This window comes from Heptranchias perlo, chromosome 25 (genome assembly GCF_035084215.1).
Source record: "Heptranchias perlo isolate sHepPer1 chromosome 25, sHepPer1.hap1, whole genome shotgun sequence".
NCBI lineage: Eukaryota > Metazoa > Chordata > Chondrichthyes > Hexanchiformes > Hexanchidae > Heptranchias > Heptranchias perlo.
The window spans coordinates 37,496,417-37,517,230 of NC_090349.1; the positions used below are offsets into that span (position 1 = coordinate 37,496,417).

Here is a 20,814-nt window from a genome sequence, read left to right on the forward strand (position 1 = left end):
TAATATTTTCAGACTTTTTAAGAAATTCAATTCATTCAGCAAACACACACAGTCGGTCCGAGCCCGGGCTCTCTCTGACCCATGTGGCTTTTTTGGCGCCAGATGCCGAGGGCGGGAGAAAAGTTTTACCAAAATCTTTACAAACTTTAAATATCCCCGCCCCGGAAATGTTGATAAAAAAAACCCAGTTTACGGGAAACTTCGTGAGACAATCCTGCAGAGAAAAAAGTACTGCTCAATTTTTAATACTATTAACTATAATTAGATGGTGTCTCACCAGAGAACACCTTGTGCAAACAGCAACTTCTGGGCAGTCCCTAATTATAGCATTAAAAAGGGATTTAATGAATTAAATGAGTCTTGAACGTTAATAAATTAAAACCTGACCTGACATGTCAGTGATGCATTTCACGTTTTGTTACTTTTATAATCTCTTTTCATTACAGCTTCAGAAGTTTAAAATCTATTCCTTGTGATCGATATTTAATGAAGGGAAAAGTCGGCGGGGGAAGTAACTTTACAGAAAAAGAAATAATATTTATACAGCGCCTTTTACAAGCCCAGGACGTCCCAAAGCGGTTTACAGACAATGAGGTACTTTTGAAGTGTAGTCACTGTTATGATGTAGGCTTAATGTAAATTGCTAATCATTCCGTTGTAAGTGCAGTAACATTGATTCTATTTTGCACAATTAAGTACTAAAGAGTTGTGCATGGAATTCTGGACGCCACTTTACAAAGTGCTCTTCCTTCTCCTTCACCCACCCATTAAAATACGATGTCACGGGATTCATTCATTTCGATCATTTAGTTGTTGTGCCCTGGCATTTATCGGGTTAATACGGAGATGCGTTGATTCACTGATCCCGGACACGTGGTCTGCTCATGCTGTGTTATAGGAAGTAGGAAGTGAGGAGCCTGTAACGTGTGATTGACAAGAGTCTGGTTTGGAGGCGGCTGTGCAACTAGGCTACTAAGGTTAGGATATCTTTAACTTAGTCTACAAAAAGACAAATATGTAACGGTTGCAGCTCAGTCCATATAATCGTTTCAATTCTGTAACACCGTCAAAACACAAAAGTGGATGATGTTGTAAATGCTTATTGTCGGGGAGGCTGTAAGTGTTACCCACCCAGTTTTAGGAGGGATGACCATGGTTGCTGTCCAGTGATCCCCACTGGAAAGTGTAGATGTATGGAAACATGATTGGGATGAGCTGATGCCGCCCATGGTTGAGTAGTCTGTAATTGGTGGGGACTGCCATCTAAAGAGTGCTGATGGTTTCAGGAGGCAGCAGTGGGGAAACAATAAACAAAAATAAGCACTGCATAGAGGTGGGATAGACTTTATAGTCAAGCACAGATAAAGAATGTGTACATACTGTTTCTAAACAGATTGCTGCTGAAGATAACTTCACCTCAACAGCAAAATGCTGCCCAATGCATTGTGTGTAACCATAGGCAACAATGGACAAGTTTGTGATTAAACAATCGAAGAACCCTGAAAATCATAAATCAGAACGGTGTGAAATAAAATGGCAGATGGACAAAGAAGTGGTGGATTCGAGTGATGAAAGAGCGGAGAGTCCGAGGAAGAAATTGAAAAGCAATAGGGAAAGCGAAGAAACTGAACCGCTGGCCCTCTTAGCCGAGCAGGAATTGGTGAGAGATGTTGAATATTCCTGGAAACGAATAAGAGCTGAGGGACTGGATTGTGATTATACCAAAATATTCACCAAATCTGAGGCAGATGACATATTCTTGCAATTGGAGAAAGTGCTGGAGTATTTTTCAGGTACAAACTAAGTGAATGGGGTGGGTAGAATTTATAAAAGCGCAGCTCCCTTAAACAAAAATCTAAACTCTTACCTCTGACGAAACAAATAAAATTCTAACAGGACTAGACAGACTAGATGCAGAGAGGATGTTCCCAATGACTGGGGAGTCCAGAACATAGTGGTTATGTTACTGGACTAATAATCCGGAGTCATGAGTTCAAATCCCGCCACAGCAGCTGGAGAATTTAAATTCAATTAATTAAATTCAATTAACTAAATAAAAATCTGGAATTAAAATAGTAGTATCGGTAATGGTGGCCATGAAACTACTGGATTGTCGTAAAAACCCATCTGGTTCACTAATGGCCTTTAGGGAAGGAAACCTGCCGTCCTTACCCGGTCTGGCCTATATGTGACTCCAGACTCACAGCAATGTGGTTGATTCTTAATTGCCCTCTGAAATGGCCTAGCAAGCCTCTCAGTTGTAAAATCTCGCTTAAAAAAAGTCACAATAAGAATAAAACCGGACGGACCACCTGGCATCGGACCACTAGGCACCAGACACGACGACGGCAAACCAAGCCCAGTCGACCCTGCAAAGTCCTCCTCACTAACATCTAGGGACTTGTGCAAAAATTGGGAGAGCTGTCCCACAGACTAGTCAAGCAACAGCCTGACACAGCCATACTCACAGAATCATAACTTTCAGCCAACGTCCCAGACTCTTCCATCACCATCCCTGGGTATGTCCTGTCCCACCGGCAGGACAGACCCACCAGAGGTGGCGGTACAGTGATATACAGTCAGGAGGGAGTGGCCCTGGCAGTCCTCAACATTGACTCCGGCCCCCATGAAATCTCATGGCATCATATGTCAAACATGGGCAAGGAAACCTCCTGCTGATTACCATCTATTGCCCTCCCTCAGCTGATGAATCAGTCCTCCTCCATGTTGAACACCACGTGGAGGAAGCACTGAGGGTAGCAAGGGCACAGAATGTACTCTGGGTGGGGGACTTCAATGTCCATCACCAAGAGTGGCTCGGTAGCACCGCTGCTGGCTGAGTCCTGAAGGACATAGCTGCCAGACTGGGCCTGCGACAGGTGGTGAGCGAACCAACACGAGGGGGAAAATTTACTTGACCTCGTCCTCACCAAGCTACCTGTCTCAAATGCATCTGTCCATGACAGTATTGGTAGGAGTGACCACCGCACAGTCCTTGTGGAGACAAAGTCCCGTCTTCGCACTGAGGACACCATCCAACGTGTTGTGTGGCACTACCACCGTGCTAAATGGGATAGATTCAGAACAGATCTAGCAGCTCAAAACTGGGCATCCATGAGGCTCTGTGGGCAATCAGCAGCAGCAGAATTGTATTCCAGCACAATCTGTAACCTCGTGGCCCGGCATATTCCTCACTCTACCATTACCAACAAGCCAGGGGATCAACCTGGTTCAATGAGGAGTGTAGAAGAGCATGCCAGGAGCAGCACCGGGCGTACCAAAAAATGAGGTGCCAACCTGGTGAAGCTACAACTCAGGACTACATGCATGCTAAACAGCGGAAGCAACATGCTATAGATAGAGCTAAGCGATTCCACAACCAATGTATCAGATCAAAGCTCTGCAGCCCTGCCACATCCAGTCGTGAATGGTGGTGGACAATTAAACAACTATCGGGAGGAGGAAGCTCTGCAAACATTCCCATCCTCAGTGATGGCGGAGTCCAGCACGTGAGTGCAAAAGACAAGGCTGAAGCGTTTGCAACCATCTTCAACCAGAAGTGCCGAGTGGACGATCCACCTCGGCCTCCTCCCGATATCCCCACCATCACAGAAGCCAGTCTTCAGCCAATTCGATTCACTCCACGTGATATCAAGAAACGGCTGAGTGCACTGGATACAGCAAAGGCTATGGGCCCCGACAACATCCCGGCTGTAGTGCTGAAGACTTGTGCTCCAGAACTAGCTGCGCCTCTAGTCAAGCTGTTCCAGTACAGCTACAACACTGGCATCTACCCGACAATGTGGAAAATTGCCCAGTTATGTCCTGTCCACAAAAAGCAGGACAAATCCAATCCAGCCAATTACCACCCCATCAGTCTACACTCAATCAGCAGCAAAGTGATGGAAGGTGTCGTCGACAGTGCTATCAAGCGGCACTTACTCACCAATGCTCAGTTTGGGTTCCGCCAGGACCACTCGGCTCCAGACCTCATCACAGCCTTGGTCCAAACATGGACAAAAGAGCTGAATTCCAGAGGTGAGGTGAGAATGACTGCCCTTGACATCAAGGCAGCATTTGACCGAGTGTGGCACCAAGGAGCCCTAGTAAAATTGAAGTCAATGGGAATCGGGGAAAAATCTCCAGTGGCTGGAGTCATACCTAGCACAAAGGAAGATGGTAGTGGTTATTGGAGGCCAATCATCTCAGCCCCAGGACATTGCTGCAGGGGTTCCTCAGGGCAGTGTCCTAGGCCCAACCATCTTCAGCTGCTTCATCAACGACCTTCCCTCCATCATAAGGTCAGAAATGGGGATGTTCGCTGATGATTGCACAGTGTTCAGTTCCATTCGCAACCCCACAAATAATGAAGCAGCCCGAGCCCGCATGCAGCAAGACCTGGACAACGTCCAGGCTTGGGCTCATAAATGGCAAGTAACGTTCGTGCCAGACAAGTGCCAGGCAATGACCATCTCCAACAAGAGAGAGTCTAACCATCTCCCCTTGACATTCAACGGCATTACCATCACCGAACCCCCACCATCAATATCCTGGGGGCCACCATTGACCAGAAACTTAACTGGACCAGCCACATAAATACTGTGGCTACAAGAGCAGGTCAGAGGCTGGGTATTCTGCGGCAAGTGACTCACCTCCTGACTCCCCAAAGCCTTTCCACCATCTGCAAGCCACAAGTCAAGAGTGTGATGGAATACTCTCCACTTGCCTGGATGAGTGCAGCTCCAACAACACTCAAGAAGCTCGACACCATCCAGGACAAAGCAGCCAGCTTGATTGGCACTCCCTCCACCACCGGCGCACTGTGGCTGCAGTATGTACCATCCACTGCAGCAACTCGCCAAGGCTTCTTCGACAGCACCTCCCAAACCCGTGACCTCTACCACCTAGAAGGACAAGAGCAGCAGGTACATGGGAACACCACCACCTGCACGTTCCCCTCCAAGTCACACACCATCCCGACTTGGAAATATATCGCCGTTCCTTCATCGTCGCTGGGGCAAAATCCTGGAACTCACTTCCTAACAGCACTGTGGGAGAACCTTCACCACACGGACTGCAGCGGTTCAAGAAGGCGGCTCACCACCACCTTCTCAAGGGCAATTCTGGATGGGCAATAAATGCCGGCCTCACCAGCGACACCCACATCCCATGAATGAATTAACAAAAAGGATACGGGGTATGCCATTTAGAACTGAGATGAGGAGAAATTTCTTCACTCAGAGGATGGTGAACCTGTGGAATTCTCTACCACAGAAGGCAGTGGAGGCCAAGTCATCAGATGTATTCAAGAAGGAGATAGATATATTTCTTAATGCTAAAGGGTACTGAGTTAGACGATCAGCCATGATCGTTTTGAATGGCGGAGCAGGCCCGAAGGGCTGAATGGCCTTCTCTTGCTCCTATTTTCTATGTTTCGATGTCTCTATTTTACCTCACTGTGGGCAGTAACCCCAGCTCTCCCACAGTAAGGCTGCTATTGTTTTTCGTACTAGATGCAAGTCGGGCCAGGAAAGTTGGCAACAACACATTTTACTTGACAATCAGAGCTGCTTCTACTTGAGCCAGTTCTATGGAATGCTGTGTTTACATTGCAGGGCAGATCATAAAGGAGGAAGGCCATTCAGCCCATCTAAATTTATCCATCCAGAAAGATCCTAAAGTACTGCTCATACCAACATCCAATTGTTTCTTGGATTAGTCCAGGATTTTCTCCTCCATTACTCTCTCTGGAGGTCCATCTCATAAACTGTGAAGAAAAATTTCCTTATCAGTCCTAATTTTACAAGTTCAAACCTATGTTCCCTTATTTCACAATTTAGTTTAAAGTAATATTTAAGATTTCCCCTTCCCATTTTTTTGACCATCTAATAAGATCACCTCTGTGGGTTGAAAAGCCTGGCCATCTCCTGAGGTGACTGTTTGTTTGTGTTTCAGTAATTTAACTTCCGAGGATAGGTTAAGGCAGTTGGGCTTGCTTTCTTTGGAAAGGAAACTTGGAGCTGATCTATCTGAAATTTTCAGAATCAGGAAGGGAATTGATAAAGTTGATCCAGGTAATAAGAACATAAGAAATAGGAGCAGGAGTAGGCCAATCGGCCCCTCGAGCCTGCTCCGCCATTCAATAAGATCATGGCTGATCTGATCCTAACCTCAAATCTAAATTCATGTCCAATTTCCTGCCCGCTCCCCGTAACCCCTAATTCCCTTTACTTCTCGGAAACTGTCTATTTCTGTTTTAAATTTATTTAATGATGTAGCTTCCACAGCTTCCTGGGGCAGCAAATTCCACAGACCTACTACCCTCTGAGTGAAGAAGTTTCTCCTCATCTCAGTTTTGAAAGAGCAGCCCCTTATTCTAAGATTATGCCCCCTAGTTCTAGTTTCACCCATCCTTGGGAACATCCTTACCGCATCCACCCGATCAAGCCCCTTCACAATCTTATATGTTTCAATAAGATCGCCTCTCATTCTTCTGAACTCCAATGAGTAGAGTCCCAATCTACTCAACCTCTCCTCATATGTCCGCCCCCTCATCCCCGGGATTAACCGAGTGAACCTTCTTTGTACTGCCTCGAGAGCAAGTATGCCTTTTCTTAAGTATGGACACCAAAACTGTATGCAGTATTCCAGGTGCGGTCTCACCACTACCTTATATAACTGCAGCAATACCTCCCTGTTTTTATATTCTATCCCCCTAGCAATAAAAGCCAACATTCCGTTGGCCTTCTTGATCACCTGCTATACCTGCATACTAACTTTTTGATTTTCTTGCACTAGGACCCCCAGATCCCTTTGTACTGCAGTACTTTCCAGTTTCTTGCCATTAAGATAATAACTTGCTCTCTGATTTTTCCTGCCAAAGTGCATAACCTCACATTTTCCAATATTGTATTGCATCTGCCACATCTCCGCCCACTCACCCAGCCTGTCTATATCCCCTTGTAATCTTTTCACTATGCCGAACAGTTCAAATACCAGGGGACACAAGTTAAACATTAGGAAGCTAGGTGTAAGAAGGTGGTCAGGTAGAATTTTTTTTTTACACAAAGGGTAATAAATAATGTTGTGGAATTAGTTATTGGAGCAGGCCATTGAACCAGACAGTAAGAATGGGTCCAAAAGGCAATTAAATGTCCTTCTGGAGAAGGTGATAGGCCTATCAAAATGTTTCATATTTTCAGGCTTAATGGCCTTTTCCTGTTCCTAAGATCCTTGTGGTCTTGCTCGCAGCTATAGTATAAATACTGTAATCATGTCTTTTAATTCTTTTCTGAAAATTTACGCTTTTCCTTCAAGGTGACCTGACCAAAGTGCAGGTTTTTGGGAAATGGCACAATATCCCACGCCAACAGGTGACTTATGGTGACCTTGGTCTGACCTACACCTATTCTGGGGTGACCCTGGCTCCTAAGCCTTGGCTTCCTGTGCTGGAGAAGATAAGAGACAGAGTCACGCAGGCTACAGGACACACATTCAACTTTGTGCTGATCAACAGGTGAACATTCAAAGTCATCAAGGAGGGGAGGGGACAAGGGCCGTGTGTCAAAATGCTCTGAAATGACTGTGATTATCAGGCAGTGTACTGAGGCTTCAATTTTCGGTGATGTAGAAGGGCAAGTGGCTGATCCATGTCCACAGTTCCTGATCTTGACTATATTGAGGTTGGGCACTTTTGTATGAGGGAGGGAATACCTGAACAGGACTCACCTGAGTGCTCTTGCTGCCTGTGCTTTAGAGCATTGGCCCAGGTTTCCAACCTGTAGCGACTCCCTACCCACCACATATTTTGCCAACACACGTGGTGGGCAAGGAGTCACTATCTTTAAAAGGGAATTTGGCAAGTTCCTGACTCGAGGATATTTTCCAGTCATAAGAGGGTAAATTGCTAGTTGGCTATGAGGAGAGATGGGCTATCACAGGGCCCTGGAGCCTTGTTTGATTACCATAGGAAGTCGGAGAGGAGTGTGGACAGGATCGGGCTGAGCTGTGGTGCTTTCTCTCATGTGGGTCAAATTACCTGCTGATAGTTACTGTGTAGGATTACACTTGGAAGAACGGCTAATTGGGTGAGGTATCCAAGGCCTGTGTCACTTAGCACCTCCAGGGACTAAAGGAGGAGAAAATGATGCACGAAACAGGCAGTGTCATTTTACCCACAGTGAGAAGATGTGAGAGGATCCAGCCGCAGTGCCCTGAGCAAGTTAGCAACCCTTGAACTAACCTCCTGCCCTTCACTGACAGGTACAAAGATGGAAATGATCACATCGGGGAGCATCGCGATGACGAGAAGGAGCTGGAGCCTCGCAGCCCCATCGCATCAGTTTCCTTTGGCGCCTGCAGGGACTTCATCTTTCGCCATGGACACTCACGGGGGAAAAACGCCACACGCCGCCTGGAACCGGTGAAGCTGCTTCTGGGACACGGCAGCCTGCTGCTGATGAACTACCCGACGAACGTCCACTGGTATCACAGCCTGCCGGCCCGCAAGAAGGTGCTTGCCCCCCGAGTCAACCTGACCTTTCGCAAGGTCGTGGCTCCACCAAAGAATTGAGAGCTTTTCCCCCAGTGGAGACTGGGGAGCTTCTGTTTAGTTTCTGAATTTTCTCCCCGTTTCTCTTAGCTGCTGGGTTTAAATCTACCGCTACCAGCAGCCCTTTGGTACCTTGGCCATTCTTCACGTGCCAGCCTAGACGGTAATTGTCCACTGGTTATTGAGTTATGGAGGGTTTCACAGCTCAATCACAGCCTAGCCCATCCCCTGACATTTCATGCACCTTTCAGCAGGAGTCATTGGATAGTGATATCGAGCGCGAAACTTGGCCAAATTCTACCCCTGCCAACTGTAGCAAAGGTACACAAACAGATTGTAACATCCGCAATGCTGTTACAGCGGACTCAGCAAAGACTAAGAGTCAAACCTAGGACTCTAGGTTTGTAAGACAAGATTCTACACTGGGTGGTGCTTTTATTCAGTATGCTGCAGGGGTCAGTTTTTAAATAAATAAAAGCTATGTTATGTATATCAAATAAGAATCTCGTCTCATTACCCATCGATTTCACATTTTGTCAAGAATATTGCAGGAGAAATGGGCGCTTTCAACTCTCCTGATATGAAGAATAACAACGTGTGACTCAGACATGCATTGGTTACAAATGGAATGCACTCTGTGGTAGGATGTGCAATAATATTTGGGGAGGGGGGGCTCCACTAGCCTAAGACAGCACATAAAAGTATACCTATGAGGTCCACAACTATTCTGCATTACAACAACCGTATGCTTGCAACTAGTAGCAAGTTTCTTAAATGCATAGCGAGTCACTCCAGCAATGGAAGTATGTTTATAGCAACAATTTCTGTAGAATAGGGGTTAAGGTTGGTGTCCAGTGTGTGTTTTATATTATGTATAAAAATTTTACATCCTGTTGTCACATTTTTGTCCATACAATCTTACTGTTCACATTTTTGTGTCAATTCTTTACATTATAAATTCCTGTGTCCACATTTATAAAGGGAACTGCCTGTGTAAACTTGTAACACTGTTGCCATTAGTGGTGCTACAGTGCCTCAGTTTTGCATCTCTCAACAAAGAAACTTATGCTCCACCCAACTGTACTTCTCCTCCTGCCTCATTATAATAACACTGGGCCTACACTTACTTCAGGCACAAGGCCAGTTCCATCCAGTGGAGAGAACTCTAGGAAATCCCAGGGCGGGTGGATACCTATTACACAACAGATCCCTGCCCCATTACTACTTCTCTTCACCTGGAGAATGGCATCTTGTTCTCAACATCAACACGTGCAAATTTCCAGCAGGGTTACTAGATCATGCTCAAGAATGGAAATGCTGGCCAATTTTTCCCCATCCTAGCTCAGGGGCACTGGGGCTTATTGTAACATCCCAACTTTCGTCCTGGCTGATTTAACACGTCACACACTGGGGATTGAGAATGGTATTTCCATGGTCTGTATATCTGAGCCACTGGTGGAGCATTTTATAAATTGAGAAATCAAACTAAAAGGGCAGGAGACCATCAAAGTTAAACTGAGTAAAAGATGAGGTAAAACAGGAAGCAGTGAATAAGTAGCACCATTAGATTTTAAAATCCTAAATATTGTAGGAGGAAGAGGAGACTGAGCAAGGAAGTGAGTTCCACAATTGTGAAATCCTGGAGAATGAGTTATAGAGTAGGAGACAGTGTGTTAAGTCTTGGTTTGAACACTGAGTAGTTTAGGAGGAAGAGGGAGGAAAAGTTCAGAGGATCATAATGGTATTGTTAAAATAAATAACAAATCCACACTAAAATGGAGATCTGCTGTTAGCCAAAGAAAATTTTATTACTTTTCTGCCTGACAAATTAATTAAAACACTTGGAAAATACTTTCTCCTTCAACCCTTTCATTAATATAGATATATCTATACACACACGTACAATTACTGAGTTAGTGCAAAAATTGCTTTCTTTTCATACAATTTCTTATTTATACAATCAGAACTTCACATTATTTTCTCACAAAAATATTAAAAATCAACATTTAAAGGTTTCCCACTTTCTCCATCTTGCACATTGTCACAACAGACACACAACCTCTCAGTTAAACTTTCATGGTGATTAACCGGTACACCAACAGTTAAGGCAGGGCTTGACACTAGAGGATGCCTACATGGGCTGGACCGCAAGCTAAGTGGGCATATGGAATACTTGGGGCACTTGTCTCATGGTCCAGCCTTTGTCACCCCCCCCCCCCCTGCCATTTGCCTGCTGTGCATCCGATTCTCTGTCCCTTACCTTCGATACACCTCCGTAGAATAGCACTGCTTTTACAGCGAGAGATTCACAGACAGGACCCGTTGCCGATAATGAAGGGCGTTGACCCAGCAGTTAACAAACCTTGGCTCCTGACCATCACCATGGAAGTTTTTGCTGGCCTTGGAAGGTCAATCTCACTCTCCCCCATCCAGTACACATGCAATAAATACAAAATAAAGCAGACTTTCTGTCGCCGTACAAAACTACAGGCACTTTGAGGAGTCCTCGCCCTCGATTCTACACAGAAATAGCTACAGCACGCGATCCATAACCAAAGTCTTTGGGTTAAACACAAACTCTGCTCAGATGAGCGGAATACAGCTGGGATGTCTGGATACCCTCATGTATTTAACAAGGTATGGAAACAACAACACTGGAACATAATCTTAAAATTAGTCTTAGAGCCAAGCCGTTTAGGAGTGAAATCAGGAAGCACTTTTTCATACAAAGTGTAGTGGAAATCTGGAACTTTCTTCCCCCAAAAGGCTATGGATGCAGGGTCAATTGGAGCTTTCAAGATTGAGATAGATATATTTTTGTTTGTTAAGGTTATCAAGGGCTGTGGAGCAAAGGTAGTTAAATAAAGTTGAGGTACAGATCAGCCACGATCTAAGTGAATGGCAGAACAGGCTCGAGGGGCTGAACGGCCTACTCCTGTTCATATGGGACAGGATTAAGGCAGTCAGAAAGCTGTAGGGTTGAATTAAAATACAAAATGGGCTGAGACCAGCCAGGTGTGGACTGTACTGGTCTTTTCCAGCCCTAGGTCTCTGATAAACTCGACTGGCTTAAAACTGCCCCAATTCCACAACGACATGGGAGATTATACCAGATACAACCAATAGGCAGTGATCACCCTCATCTCGAGTATTTAATTGAAAGTTTAAATAAATGATTATAGCAACATACCTTTAACCCAGCCAGTCTCACCAGCCTCTGGATGAGGGCATAGTATAAAAGGTGCCCAACTCCAGGTGGGTAGGACTGCACACCCACATTCAGTCCGTCCATATTAGGAGTGAGGACTTTTAGGGAGCAACGAAAATCCTGTCACTTTGCCGAAAGTATTAGGGTTTTGAAAATATTCATGGTGGAGTTGCATTATTAGTGATACCATCGCAAACATATCCTGTCCAACACTCACTACTCCTTTAAATCACTCTCCTGGAGCTTCCCCCACAGTGGGTAAATGCAGCATCCAGTGTAGAACCGAGCCACACAGACCAGAAGATCCGAACTATAATCCCTGCTCTGTGTAAAGCTTGCTGATTGTGGCTGGGACAAGCGGATTGCCCACACTTACAGGATTCCCAATCCATTGACCCCTGCTGGGAATGCATGCCAGGTGAGAATTGCACCAGGCCCAGCTACGGGTGAAGAATGGGTGAGGCACTAGAGGATGACCAGCATTCATAGAATCATATAGCCCAGAATCCTCAGGAGAGGACGATAGAAAACTGGGGAATGTTCGCAAGAGGGGAAGGGGCAAAAATGGAAGTGAAAGTGATAATAACATTGAAATCTTTTGAAGGTTGGCTCACATCAGAGGAATAGAACTGATGGCCGAGTCCGTTGATCCACCAACCCATCCTTGTATTTGACAAGACCACTACATGCATCGTACATCACTGTTGCTCAACCATATTTGGCTTTTTTTTTTAAATTGAAAAAACTCCTCTTCCACCTCCCCCCCCCCCCCCCCACATGTTTTCTCTCCTCTGGTTTTGAAAGTCTCTAATTCTGGGGTAAGGTTTCACCAGAGGTGCACCCATCTATAGAGAATTACATAGGACATCAGGGGCAATTCTGGGATTTTGACGGAGTGGCAAGAAAGGGGACATATCTATAGCTAAATAGTTGTTCTGCCACAGTGGATCCACAGATGCCCAGCCATTCTTCATGGGCGAGCCAGGACGGTGAGTGTCTGCAAGTTATTTGATCATGTTGATTGTCACTGCCAAGCCTGATCCAGTCCTCACCTGGTGTCCACACAGGCGCACTTTCCAGCAGGGGCGGAAGGTGGCGTGGGGCGGTCACTGGATAGCGATCAGCAGCAGGAACCCTGGCCCATGGGCACTGAGACCGATCGTAGCCATCCCAGCTGAGATCAACTAACTTGGTACAGTTAAATCTGGGACCTTTTGGTCTGTATGGTTCAGTTCCACACTGGATTTGTCAACTGAGCCATCAGGAGAGCACTTTCCAACCTGACTACAAATCCTGTTTGTACAACAGATCCTTATTGCCCATGGCTTGATCCAGTAGAACATCACAAGCACCTCGGAAATCACTGATACTTAATTGAACGCAACCATCTTTGATGGTCAGGTGAGGATACCTCACTGGAATACTGGACGAATTTTAGTTTAAAAAATAAAACCGAAGGTAGTGCATTACTGTGTGATGGCAAAATAGAAAAAAGCTCTCCTGAAAGAACATTCAATCAACCTGAATCTTTCTATCATTGCTGCCACTGACAACCGTGCTGCATTGTGAGCTGCGCTTCACTATAGCTGCCAGTTCATGATCCAGTGTGATTGACCTGCCAACTCTTACACCATGAAGTGTGATCGTGTTTTTGTGCAGTATGGTGCACAGACCCCCCCTTGTACCCTCTCCCCCTGAATAGTAAAGGCAGTACTGTTTTTTTCCCCAATTTTCTTGACTTGTGAAAGCATCAACTCTCGCTAAGATACAGAACTTCGGCCACTGGGGCAGATATTCAACCAGGGAGGGCATCAACGCCAAGCTCAATCTTGTTCTTACCCAATGTACACAGAGATGCATTTCTAGGAGAAGCAAACAGGAGCATGAACTCTGGATAATTTCTTCCCTTTCAGTCCATGGTAACTCGGGCTAATTGTGGTGCTGCCTTGTCTGAGACCAGCTAACTTAGTTCAGAGCAGCAACAGAATGTGGTCTGCTTGACTCAGCACAATATCATGCAGTGCGTTTACTCACTGGGGAGGTAGTATTCTTAAGGGGAAATCGTACAATACACAGCTTTGTCAACGTACATGGCCCCATAACAGAATAAAGCAACAGTCCTGTATGTATCTGAGGTGATATACAGACTGTTATAACCGTTGAAGAGTCTCCTGCATGAGAAAGGATTCAGTGGTGATAATGGGAAAGATTGCCAAGCGCAGACCAATTTGTACAGAATAAAAATAAGAGTAGATCAACTAAATCCAAAGTTAAAAACAAGGAGATAGCCAACAAAACAGAACACGTTCTGTATAGCTCCTGAATATTACAACAATACCAAGCTGAATAAGGCTGGGTGCCAATGCAAAGCAATCCACTGATGCTTTGAGAGAAAGGAAAGTATAAAGACACTGGCAGGGTTATTCCAATCCATGGGAACATACTTACCGTCCTTTACCCAGTTGCAGTAGCAGTGAGTGGCAGCGATTCATGTACCTTCTGGCGGAAGGAAGAGGTTTAAAAAAAGATGTGGGTGGATTACTAGCTAATTTTTCCCCTCTCTAACCCAGGGGTATTTAGGCCAATAGCTGCCCAACCAAAATCAGGCATCAAACCTGGGTGTTCTGGCCCGTAAAACTGAGCAATTCTCTCTGAGCATTGTTTGTTCCATTATCTAGGACTCAGACTCTAATAAAATGACCCAAGGCTTTTTTTTTTGTTATATCCGACTATCTCTGGTGGGCAGGTCACAGAACACTTTACCACCTCAACAAAGGGCTCATCTTTTGTTATTTTGTATAGACGCTTCGTGCATCAGAAAACCACGTCTGACTCCTCTAAATACTATTGCCCACTAGTGAGGATTCGCAATAACCAGCAAGGAGGGAAGATGCATTGAGGCAGCTGCACTCTGTGGAAAGTGGTGGTGAAAACTGCCTTTACGGTTATGTTCAGAGTCTGTGTCAGCACTCCTCCAGTCAGATTTCACGGTAGTGAAAATAACCCGTGGGCAAATTACATCACAATTCACATGACCTTGAAACTATTTTTTCTAATCCCTCTCTCCTGAAGGTGTCGACTCTTGCTGGGATACGGTTCCATGGGCACTGGCGACTCTACAGTACCTCACCCAAGTCTTTATTGTTCATGTGTAAGTCTCGACAGCGAATGTGAGCAGGTTATCTGGTTGGGTTGGGGCACCACAGTCTAGTCCTCAACTGACCGGCACACTTTCCAGCGGGAGTTAATTGGAACCCTGATTTCTCCCCTCCCTGTACAGGGCCAATTGTATTGGGATTAGCTGACTCAGCACAGACCGGACAGGGAACCTGGGACCTTCCTGATCTGTACAGGCAGTCCATTTATCCACTAAGGGAGCTTCTTGAATCTTTTTAAACGTTTCACACTAAGCCTGTGACTGGCAGTTATGAGAACTGAGCCATGACTATATATTCCACAGAAAATATGGCTGATACCCAAAATGTGATCGTTCCAGCCTGGTTTTACATGTGGTTGGATTGATTTCTCACCTTAGGATTTCAACTCAATAATTCAACAGGACATTACTGAGTTGACCCTCAATTTTCTTGCAATAATTTTTACCCACATGAAGTAATACATTTCTCAACTGGTTCAAGAACACAATCATAGTTCATAAATATATAATCATTACTCCCTTTGTGGAGCTGTTATCTTTTGCTATGGAATTAAGTAGTAAATTAATATCTTGTTTTATTCTTTTGGTTCACTGAACAAATGTTGAGTCGGATATCTGGGTGGGTAATAATTGGGCTCCAGCTCCTTTCAGCAATTGGTTTCCTTTAAAACGATGAAGATTATTTGTCCCTTTACAGCGTCACTCAAATCCCCAGCTCTACCCACCCGCTCACTCCTCTGGCCCGAACTCGCGGCTTGTACGTCTCACCAGTGGCCGAACTCGCTCGTAGAACAGCAAGTAGGCGTTGGAGGTGAGGACTTCCTGCAGGCTGGCTCTGCGCACCGTGTCATCCGATATCCACAGCCATTGGCTACTCACCGCCATGGGGTTCTTCGAAGTGGACGGCGAGCGGCGATACGTGACAAAATGTCCCGAGTGTATGTCGCCATGATGGACGACAACAGACATCAATCGGAACAAATATACCGATGAGCTGTGGGAATAAAGCAGAATATTAAGCTCTCACTTGAGAGAAAGGTCTTCTCTTCCCCACCCGGCTCTACTGAGGTACACTTACTCAGTGCATGACTGCTGCAAATGCCCATTCTCGATACGTGAACCTAGACAGAAGTGACTAAGATATTCAACAGTGGGGAGCATCACAGACGAGCCCGAATCTGCCCGCCATTTAAATGTCCGCACAAGTGCACTTTCCAGCAGAGGTCGCTGGATAATTAGCATGGAGTGGAAGCCCAGGCCGATTTAACCCCTCCCGAATATGGGGGGGGGCACTGAGGCTAATTGCAACACTCAGCCAAAAGCATCCCAACTGAGATCTGTTAAATCAGCACTGACCGAGTATTGAACTTAGGGACTTCCTGGTCTGTATGGTTCAGTAGTACACTGGACCTTACGGTCTATGCGGCTCAGTAGTACACTGGACCTTACGGTCTATGCGGCTCAGTAGTACACTGGACCTTACGGTCTATGCGGCTCAGTAGTACACTGGACCTTACGGTCTATGCGGCTCAGTAGTACACTGGACCTTACGGTCTATGCGGCTCAGTAGTACACTGGACCTTACGGTCTATGCGGCTCAGTAGTACACTGGACCTTACGGTCTATATGGCTCAGTAGTATAATGGACCCTACCGTCTATATGGCTCAGTAGTATAATGGACCCTACCGTCTATGTGGCTCAGTAGTATACTGTACCTTACGGTCTATGCGGCTCAGTAGTATACTGGGCCTTATGGTCTATGTGGCTCAGTAGTATACTGGACCTTACGGTCTATGCGGTTCAGTAGTATACTGGGACTTCCAGGTCTGTATGGTTCAGTAGCATACTGGGCATTGCATTTATCAAAAAAAACACATTTTAAGCAACTTTAAACTGGAAAATACTGGAAATCCACAACAAGTCTATCTGTATTTGACAAAAGGAAGTCAGTTAACCTCCTTGGTGTAGGTCTTCATCCAAAACATTAACCCAGTGCTGATGAACCTGCTGTGCATTTCCAGCATTTTCTGGTTAGTTTCAGATTTGTAGTAATTGCAGACTTTCTTTTCTTTTTATCTTTTACAACTATTTAGACCGGATTTTTGATCTGAGAGTCTGAAAGATACGAAAGGATGCCCCACAAACACACTTTTCCTTGGAGTGCTCTTTGTGCAATGTAATGATGTGGAGATGCCGGTGATGGACTGGGGTTGACAATTGTAAACAATTTTACAACACCAAGTTATAGTCCAACAATTTTATTTTTAATCCCACAAGCTTTCGGAGGCTTCCTCCTTCCTCAGGTGAACGGTGTGGAAATAACATTTTCGAATCCTTCGCATTTTAAAATCACAGAACAATGCCTGGTGATTACTGCCCGTTGCCAAGGCAATCACAGTGAGCAGACAGAAAGGTGTCACCTAAAAAGGCCACCGAATATACAAACCTCCAAAAACAAAAAGAGAGATAAGGAAGACAGTCAATGACCCGTTATATTAAAAACAGATAACATTTGTTCGCTGGTGGGGTTACGTGTAGTGTGACATGAACCCAAGATCCCGGTTGAGGCCGTCCTCATGGGTGCGGAACTTGGCTATCAATTTCTGCTCAACGATTTTGCGTTGTCGTGTGTCTCGAAGGCCGCCTTGGAGTATGCTTACCCGAAGGTCGGTGGCTGAATGTCCATGACTGCTGAAGTGTTCCCCGACAGGGAGAGACCCTCCTGTTTGGCGATTTTTTTTTTTCGTTCACGGGATGTGGGCGTCGCTGGCAAGGCCGGCATTTATTGCCCATCCCTAATTGCCCTCGAGAAGGTGGTGGTGAGCCGCCTTCTTGAACCGCTGCAGTCCATGTGATTGTTGCACGGAGTCCGTTCATCCGTTGTCGCAGCGTCTGCATGGTCTCGCCAATGTACCATGCTCTGGGGCATCCTTTCCTGCAACGTATGAGGTAGACAACGTTGGCCGAGTCACAGGAGTATGAACCGTGCACCTGGTGGGTGGTGTCCTCTCGTGTGATGGTGGTATCTGTGTCGATGATCTGGCACGTCTTGCAGAGGTTACCGTGGCAGGGTTGTGTGGTGTCGTGGACGCTGTTCTCCTGAAGGCTGGGTAATTTGCTGCGAGCGATGGTTTGTTTGAGGTTGGGTGGCTGTTTAAAGGCGAGTAGTGGAGGTGTGGGGATGGCCATAGCGAGGTGTTCGTCATCATTGATGACATGTTGATACGATAGGACGTCCGGGTGTGTTGGCTTTGTGTATCTTTGGGAGGCAGTAGAAGTCTCCCACGCGGGGAGTACGTGGAATGAGAGTGCGTAGGATGTTTGAAGGTCTGGATCGAAGGTCTTGATCAGTTTGTTGAGCTGATGGGTGTGTTCTTTGGTCGGGTCTGCGGGTAACCGTCTGTAGTGTTCCTGGTTGTCCAGTTGTCGGTATGCTTCTTTGCAATAGTCCGTTCTGTTCTGTATGAACATATCGTATCGTATCAGGCAATGGAACCCTGTGTGAGAACCTCTCTGGATACATCGAGGGCATCCTGAAACCCATCGTGCAGGGAACCCCCAGCTTCTGTCGCGACACTACAGACTTTCTACAAAAACTCAGTACCCACGGACCTGTTGAACCAGGAACACTTCTCACCACGATGGACGTCTCGGCACTCTACACCAGTATCCCCCACGATGACGGCATCGCTGCGACAGCATCAATACTCAACACCAACAACAGCCAATCTCCAGACGCCATCCTACAACTCATCCGCTTCATCCTGGATCACAATGTCTTCACCTTCAATAACCAGTTCTTTACCCAAACACACGGAACAGCCATGGGGACCAAATTCGCACCCCAATACGCCAACATTTTCATGCACAAGTTCGAGCAGGACTTCTTCACTGCACAGGACCTCCAACCAACACTATACACCAGATACATCGACGACATTTTCTTTCTATGGACCCACGGTGAGGAATCACTAAAGAGACTACACGATAACATCAACAAGTTCCATCCCACCATCAAGCTCACCATGGACTACTCCTCAGAATCAGTTTCTTTCTTGGACACACGAATCTCCATCAAAGACGGGCACCTCAGCACCTCACTCTACCGCAAGCCCACGGACAACCTCACGATGCTCCACTTTTCCAGCTTCCACCCTAACCACGTCAAAGAGGCCATCCCCTATGGACAGGCCCTGCGAATACACAGGGTCTGCTCAGACGAGGAGGAACGCGATGGACACCTACAGACGCTGAAAGACGCCCTAGTAAGAACGGGATATGATGCTCGACTCATCGATCGACAGTTCTGACGGGCCACAGCGAAAAATCGCGTAGACCTCCTCAGAAGACTAACACGGGACGCAACCAACAGACTACCCTTCGTCGTCCAGTACTTCCCCGGAGCGGAGAAACTACGCCATGTTCTCCGCAGCCTTCAACATGTCATCAATGATGACGAACACCTCGCTATGGCCATCCCCACACCTCCACTACTCGCCTTTAAACAGCCACCCAACCTCAAACAAACCATCGCTCGCAGCAAATTACCCAGCCTTCAGGAGAACAGCGTCCACGACACCACACAACCCTGCCACGGTAACCTCTGCAAGACATGCCAGATCATCGACACAGATACCACCATCACACGAGAGGACACCACCCACCAGGTGCACGGTTCATACTCCTGTGACTCGGCCAACGTTGTCTACCTCATACGTTGCAGGAAAGGATGCCCCAGAGCATGGTACATTGGCGAGACCATGCAGACGCTGCGACAACGGATGAACGGACACCGCGCAACAATCGCCAAACAGGAGGGTTCTCTCCCTGTCGGGGAACACTTCAGCAGTCATGGACATTCAGCCACCGACCTTCGGGTAAGCATACTCCAAGGCGGCCTTCGAGACACACGACAACGCAAAATCGTCGAGCAGAAATTGACAGCCAAGTTCCGCACCCATGAGGACGGCCTCAACCGGGATCTTGGGTTCATGTCACACTACACGTAACCCCACCAGCGAACAAATGTTATCTGTTTTTAATATAACGGGTCATTGACTGTCTTCCTTATCTCTCTTTTTTTGTTTTTGGGGGTTTGTATATTCGGTGGCCTTTTTAGGTGACACCTTTCTGTCTGCTCACTGTGATTGCCTTGGCAACGGGCAGTAATCACCAGGCTTTGTTCTGTGATTTTAAAATGCGAAGGATTCGAAAATGTTATTTCCACACCGTTCACCTGAGGAAGGAGGAAGCCTCCGAAAGCTTGTGGGATTAAAAATAAAATTGTTGGACTATAACTTGGTGTTGTAAAATTGTTTACAATTGTGCAATGTAAGACAGAGGACACTATTTTCCTATCAGAGGCAGTCTCCTCACAGCCTGGACTACCATCAGATGGTGCCTGTGGTCCAAAATGCCTCCAACATCTTTATCCTTGAGGTTTCCCCGTCACTGAATTGAGCAAAGCACTACTTATAGTGTGTTGCAACTTTTACATTCAGAAACAACAACTTTTCTATTTCGTAACAAGATGTTTCTGTACAAATCATCACACCTCTGCCAAGGTTCGGCTTTCAGTGAAGATGGGCCATGGAGTGATAATACTCAGCAAACCGAGTACTGGAACAGGAATGATGTGCATAGGAACATAGGAACAGGAGTAGGCCATTCAGCCCCTTGTGCCTGCTCCACCATTTGATAAGATCATGGCTGATCTGTGATCTAACTCCATATACCTGCCTTTGGCCCATATCCCTTAATACCTTTGGTTGCCAAAAAGCTATCCATCTCACATTTAAATTTAGCAATTGAGCTAGCATCAGTTGCCGTTTGCAGAAGAGAGTTCCAAACTTCTACCACCCTTTGTGTGTAGAAATGTTTTCTAATCTCACTCCTGA

At 46.1% G+C, this 20,814-nt stretch overlaps 2 protein-coding genes across 7 annotated transcripts in view; one reads left to right on the forward strand and one right to left on the reverse strand.

Moving 5' to 3' along the window:
• LOC137342235 (ubiquitin carboxyl-terminal hydrolase 30-like) overlaps positions 1-20,814 on the reverse strand; it is a 56,709-nt gene that overhangs the window by 12,764 nt on the left and 23,131 nt on the right. For 4 of the 5 annotated variants that reach the window (XM_068006055.1, XM_068006058.1, XM_068006057.1 and 1 more), the window contains 2 exons: positions 15,685-15,910; positions 5,694-5,767 (listed from right to left, as the gene is read on the reverse strand). In XM_068006055.1, the coding sequence (XP_067862156.1) occupies positions 5,694-5,767; positions 15,685-15,910 (300 nt within the window). The remainder of the gene's footprint in view (positions 1-5,693; positions 5,768-15,684; positions 15,911-20,814) is intronic. The other variant, XM_068006056.1, reaches the window with a different exon arrangement.
• alkbh2 (alkB homolog 2, alpha-ketoglutarate dependent dioxygenase) lies at positions 201-9,054 on the forward strand. Of its 2 annotated transcripts, XM_068006061.1 has the most exons (5): positions 201-228; positions 447-594; positions 1,394-1,793; positions 7,318-7,516; positions 8,263-9,054. In XM_068006061.1, the coding sequence occupies exons 3-5, from the start codon at positions 1,466-1,468 to the stop codon at positions 8,570-8,572; spliced, it is 837 nt and encodes a 278-aa protein (XP_067862162.1). In that variant the 5' UTR covers positions 201-228; positions 447-594; positions 1,394-1,465; the 3' UTR covers positions 8,573-9,054. The 2 variants fall into 2 exon arrangements, with proteins under 2 accessions (XP_067862162.1, XP_067862161.1); XM_068006060.1 differs by lacking the exons at positions 201-228; positions 447-594 and adding an exon at positions 891-977.

Bases quoted from the DNA above. Each gene is read 5' to 3' on its own strand.
- alkbh2 (XM_068006061.1), top strand. From the start codon at position 1,466: ATGGACAAGTTTGTGATTAAACAATCGAAGAACCCTGAAAATCATAAA. The intron at 1,794-7,317 runs GTACAAACTAAG...TTTTCCTTCAAG, and splicing joins AGTGCTGGAGTATTTTTCAG to GTGACCTGACCAAAGTGCAG. The intron at 7,517-8,262 runs GTGAACATTCAA...CTTCACTGACAG, and splicing joins AACTTTGTGCTGATCAACAG to GTACAAAGATGGAAATGATC.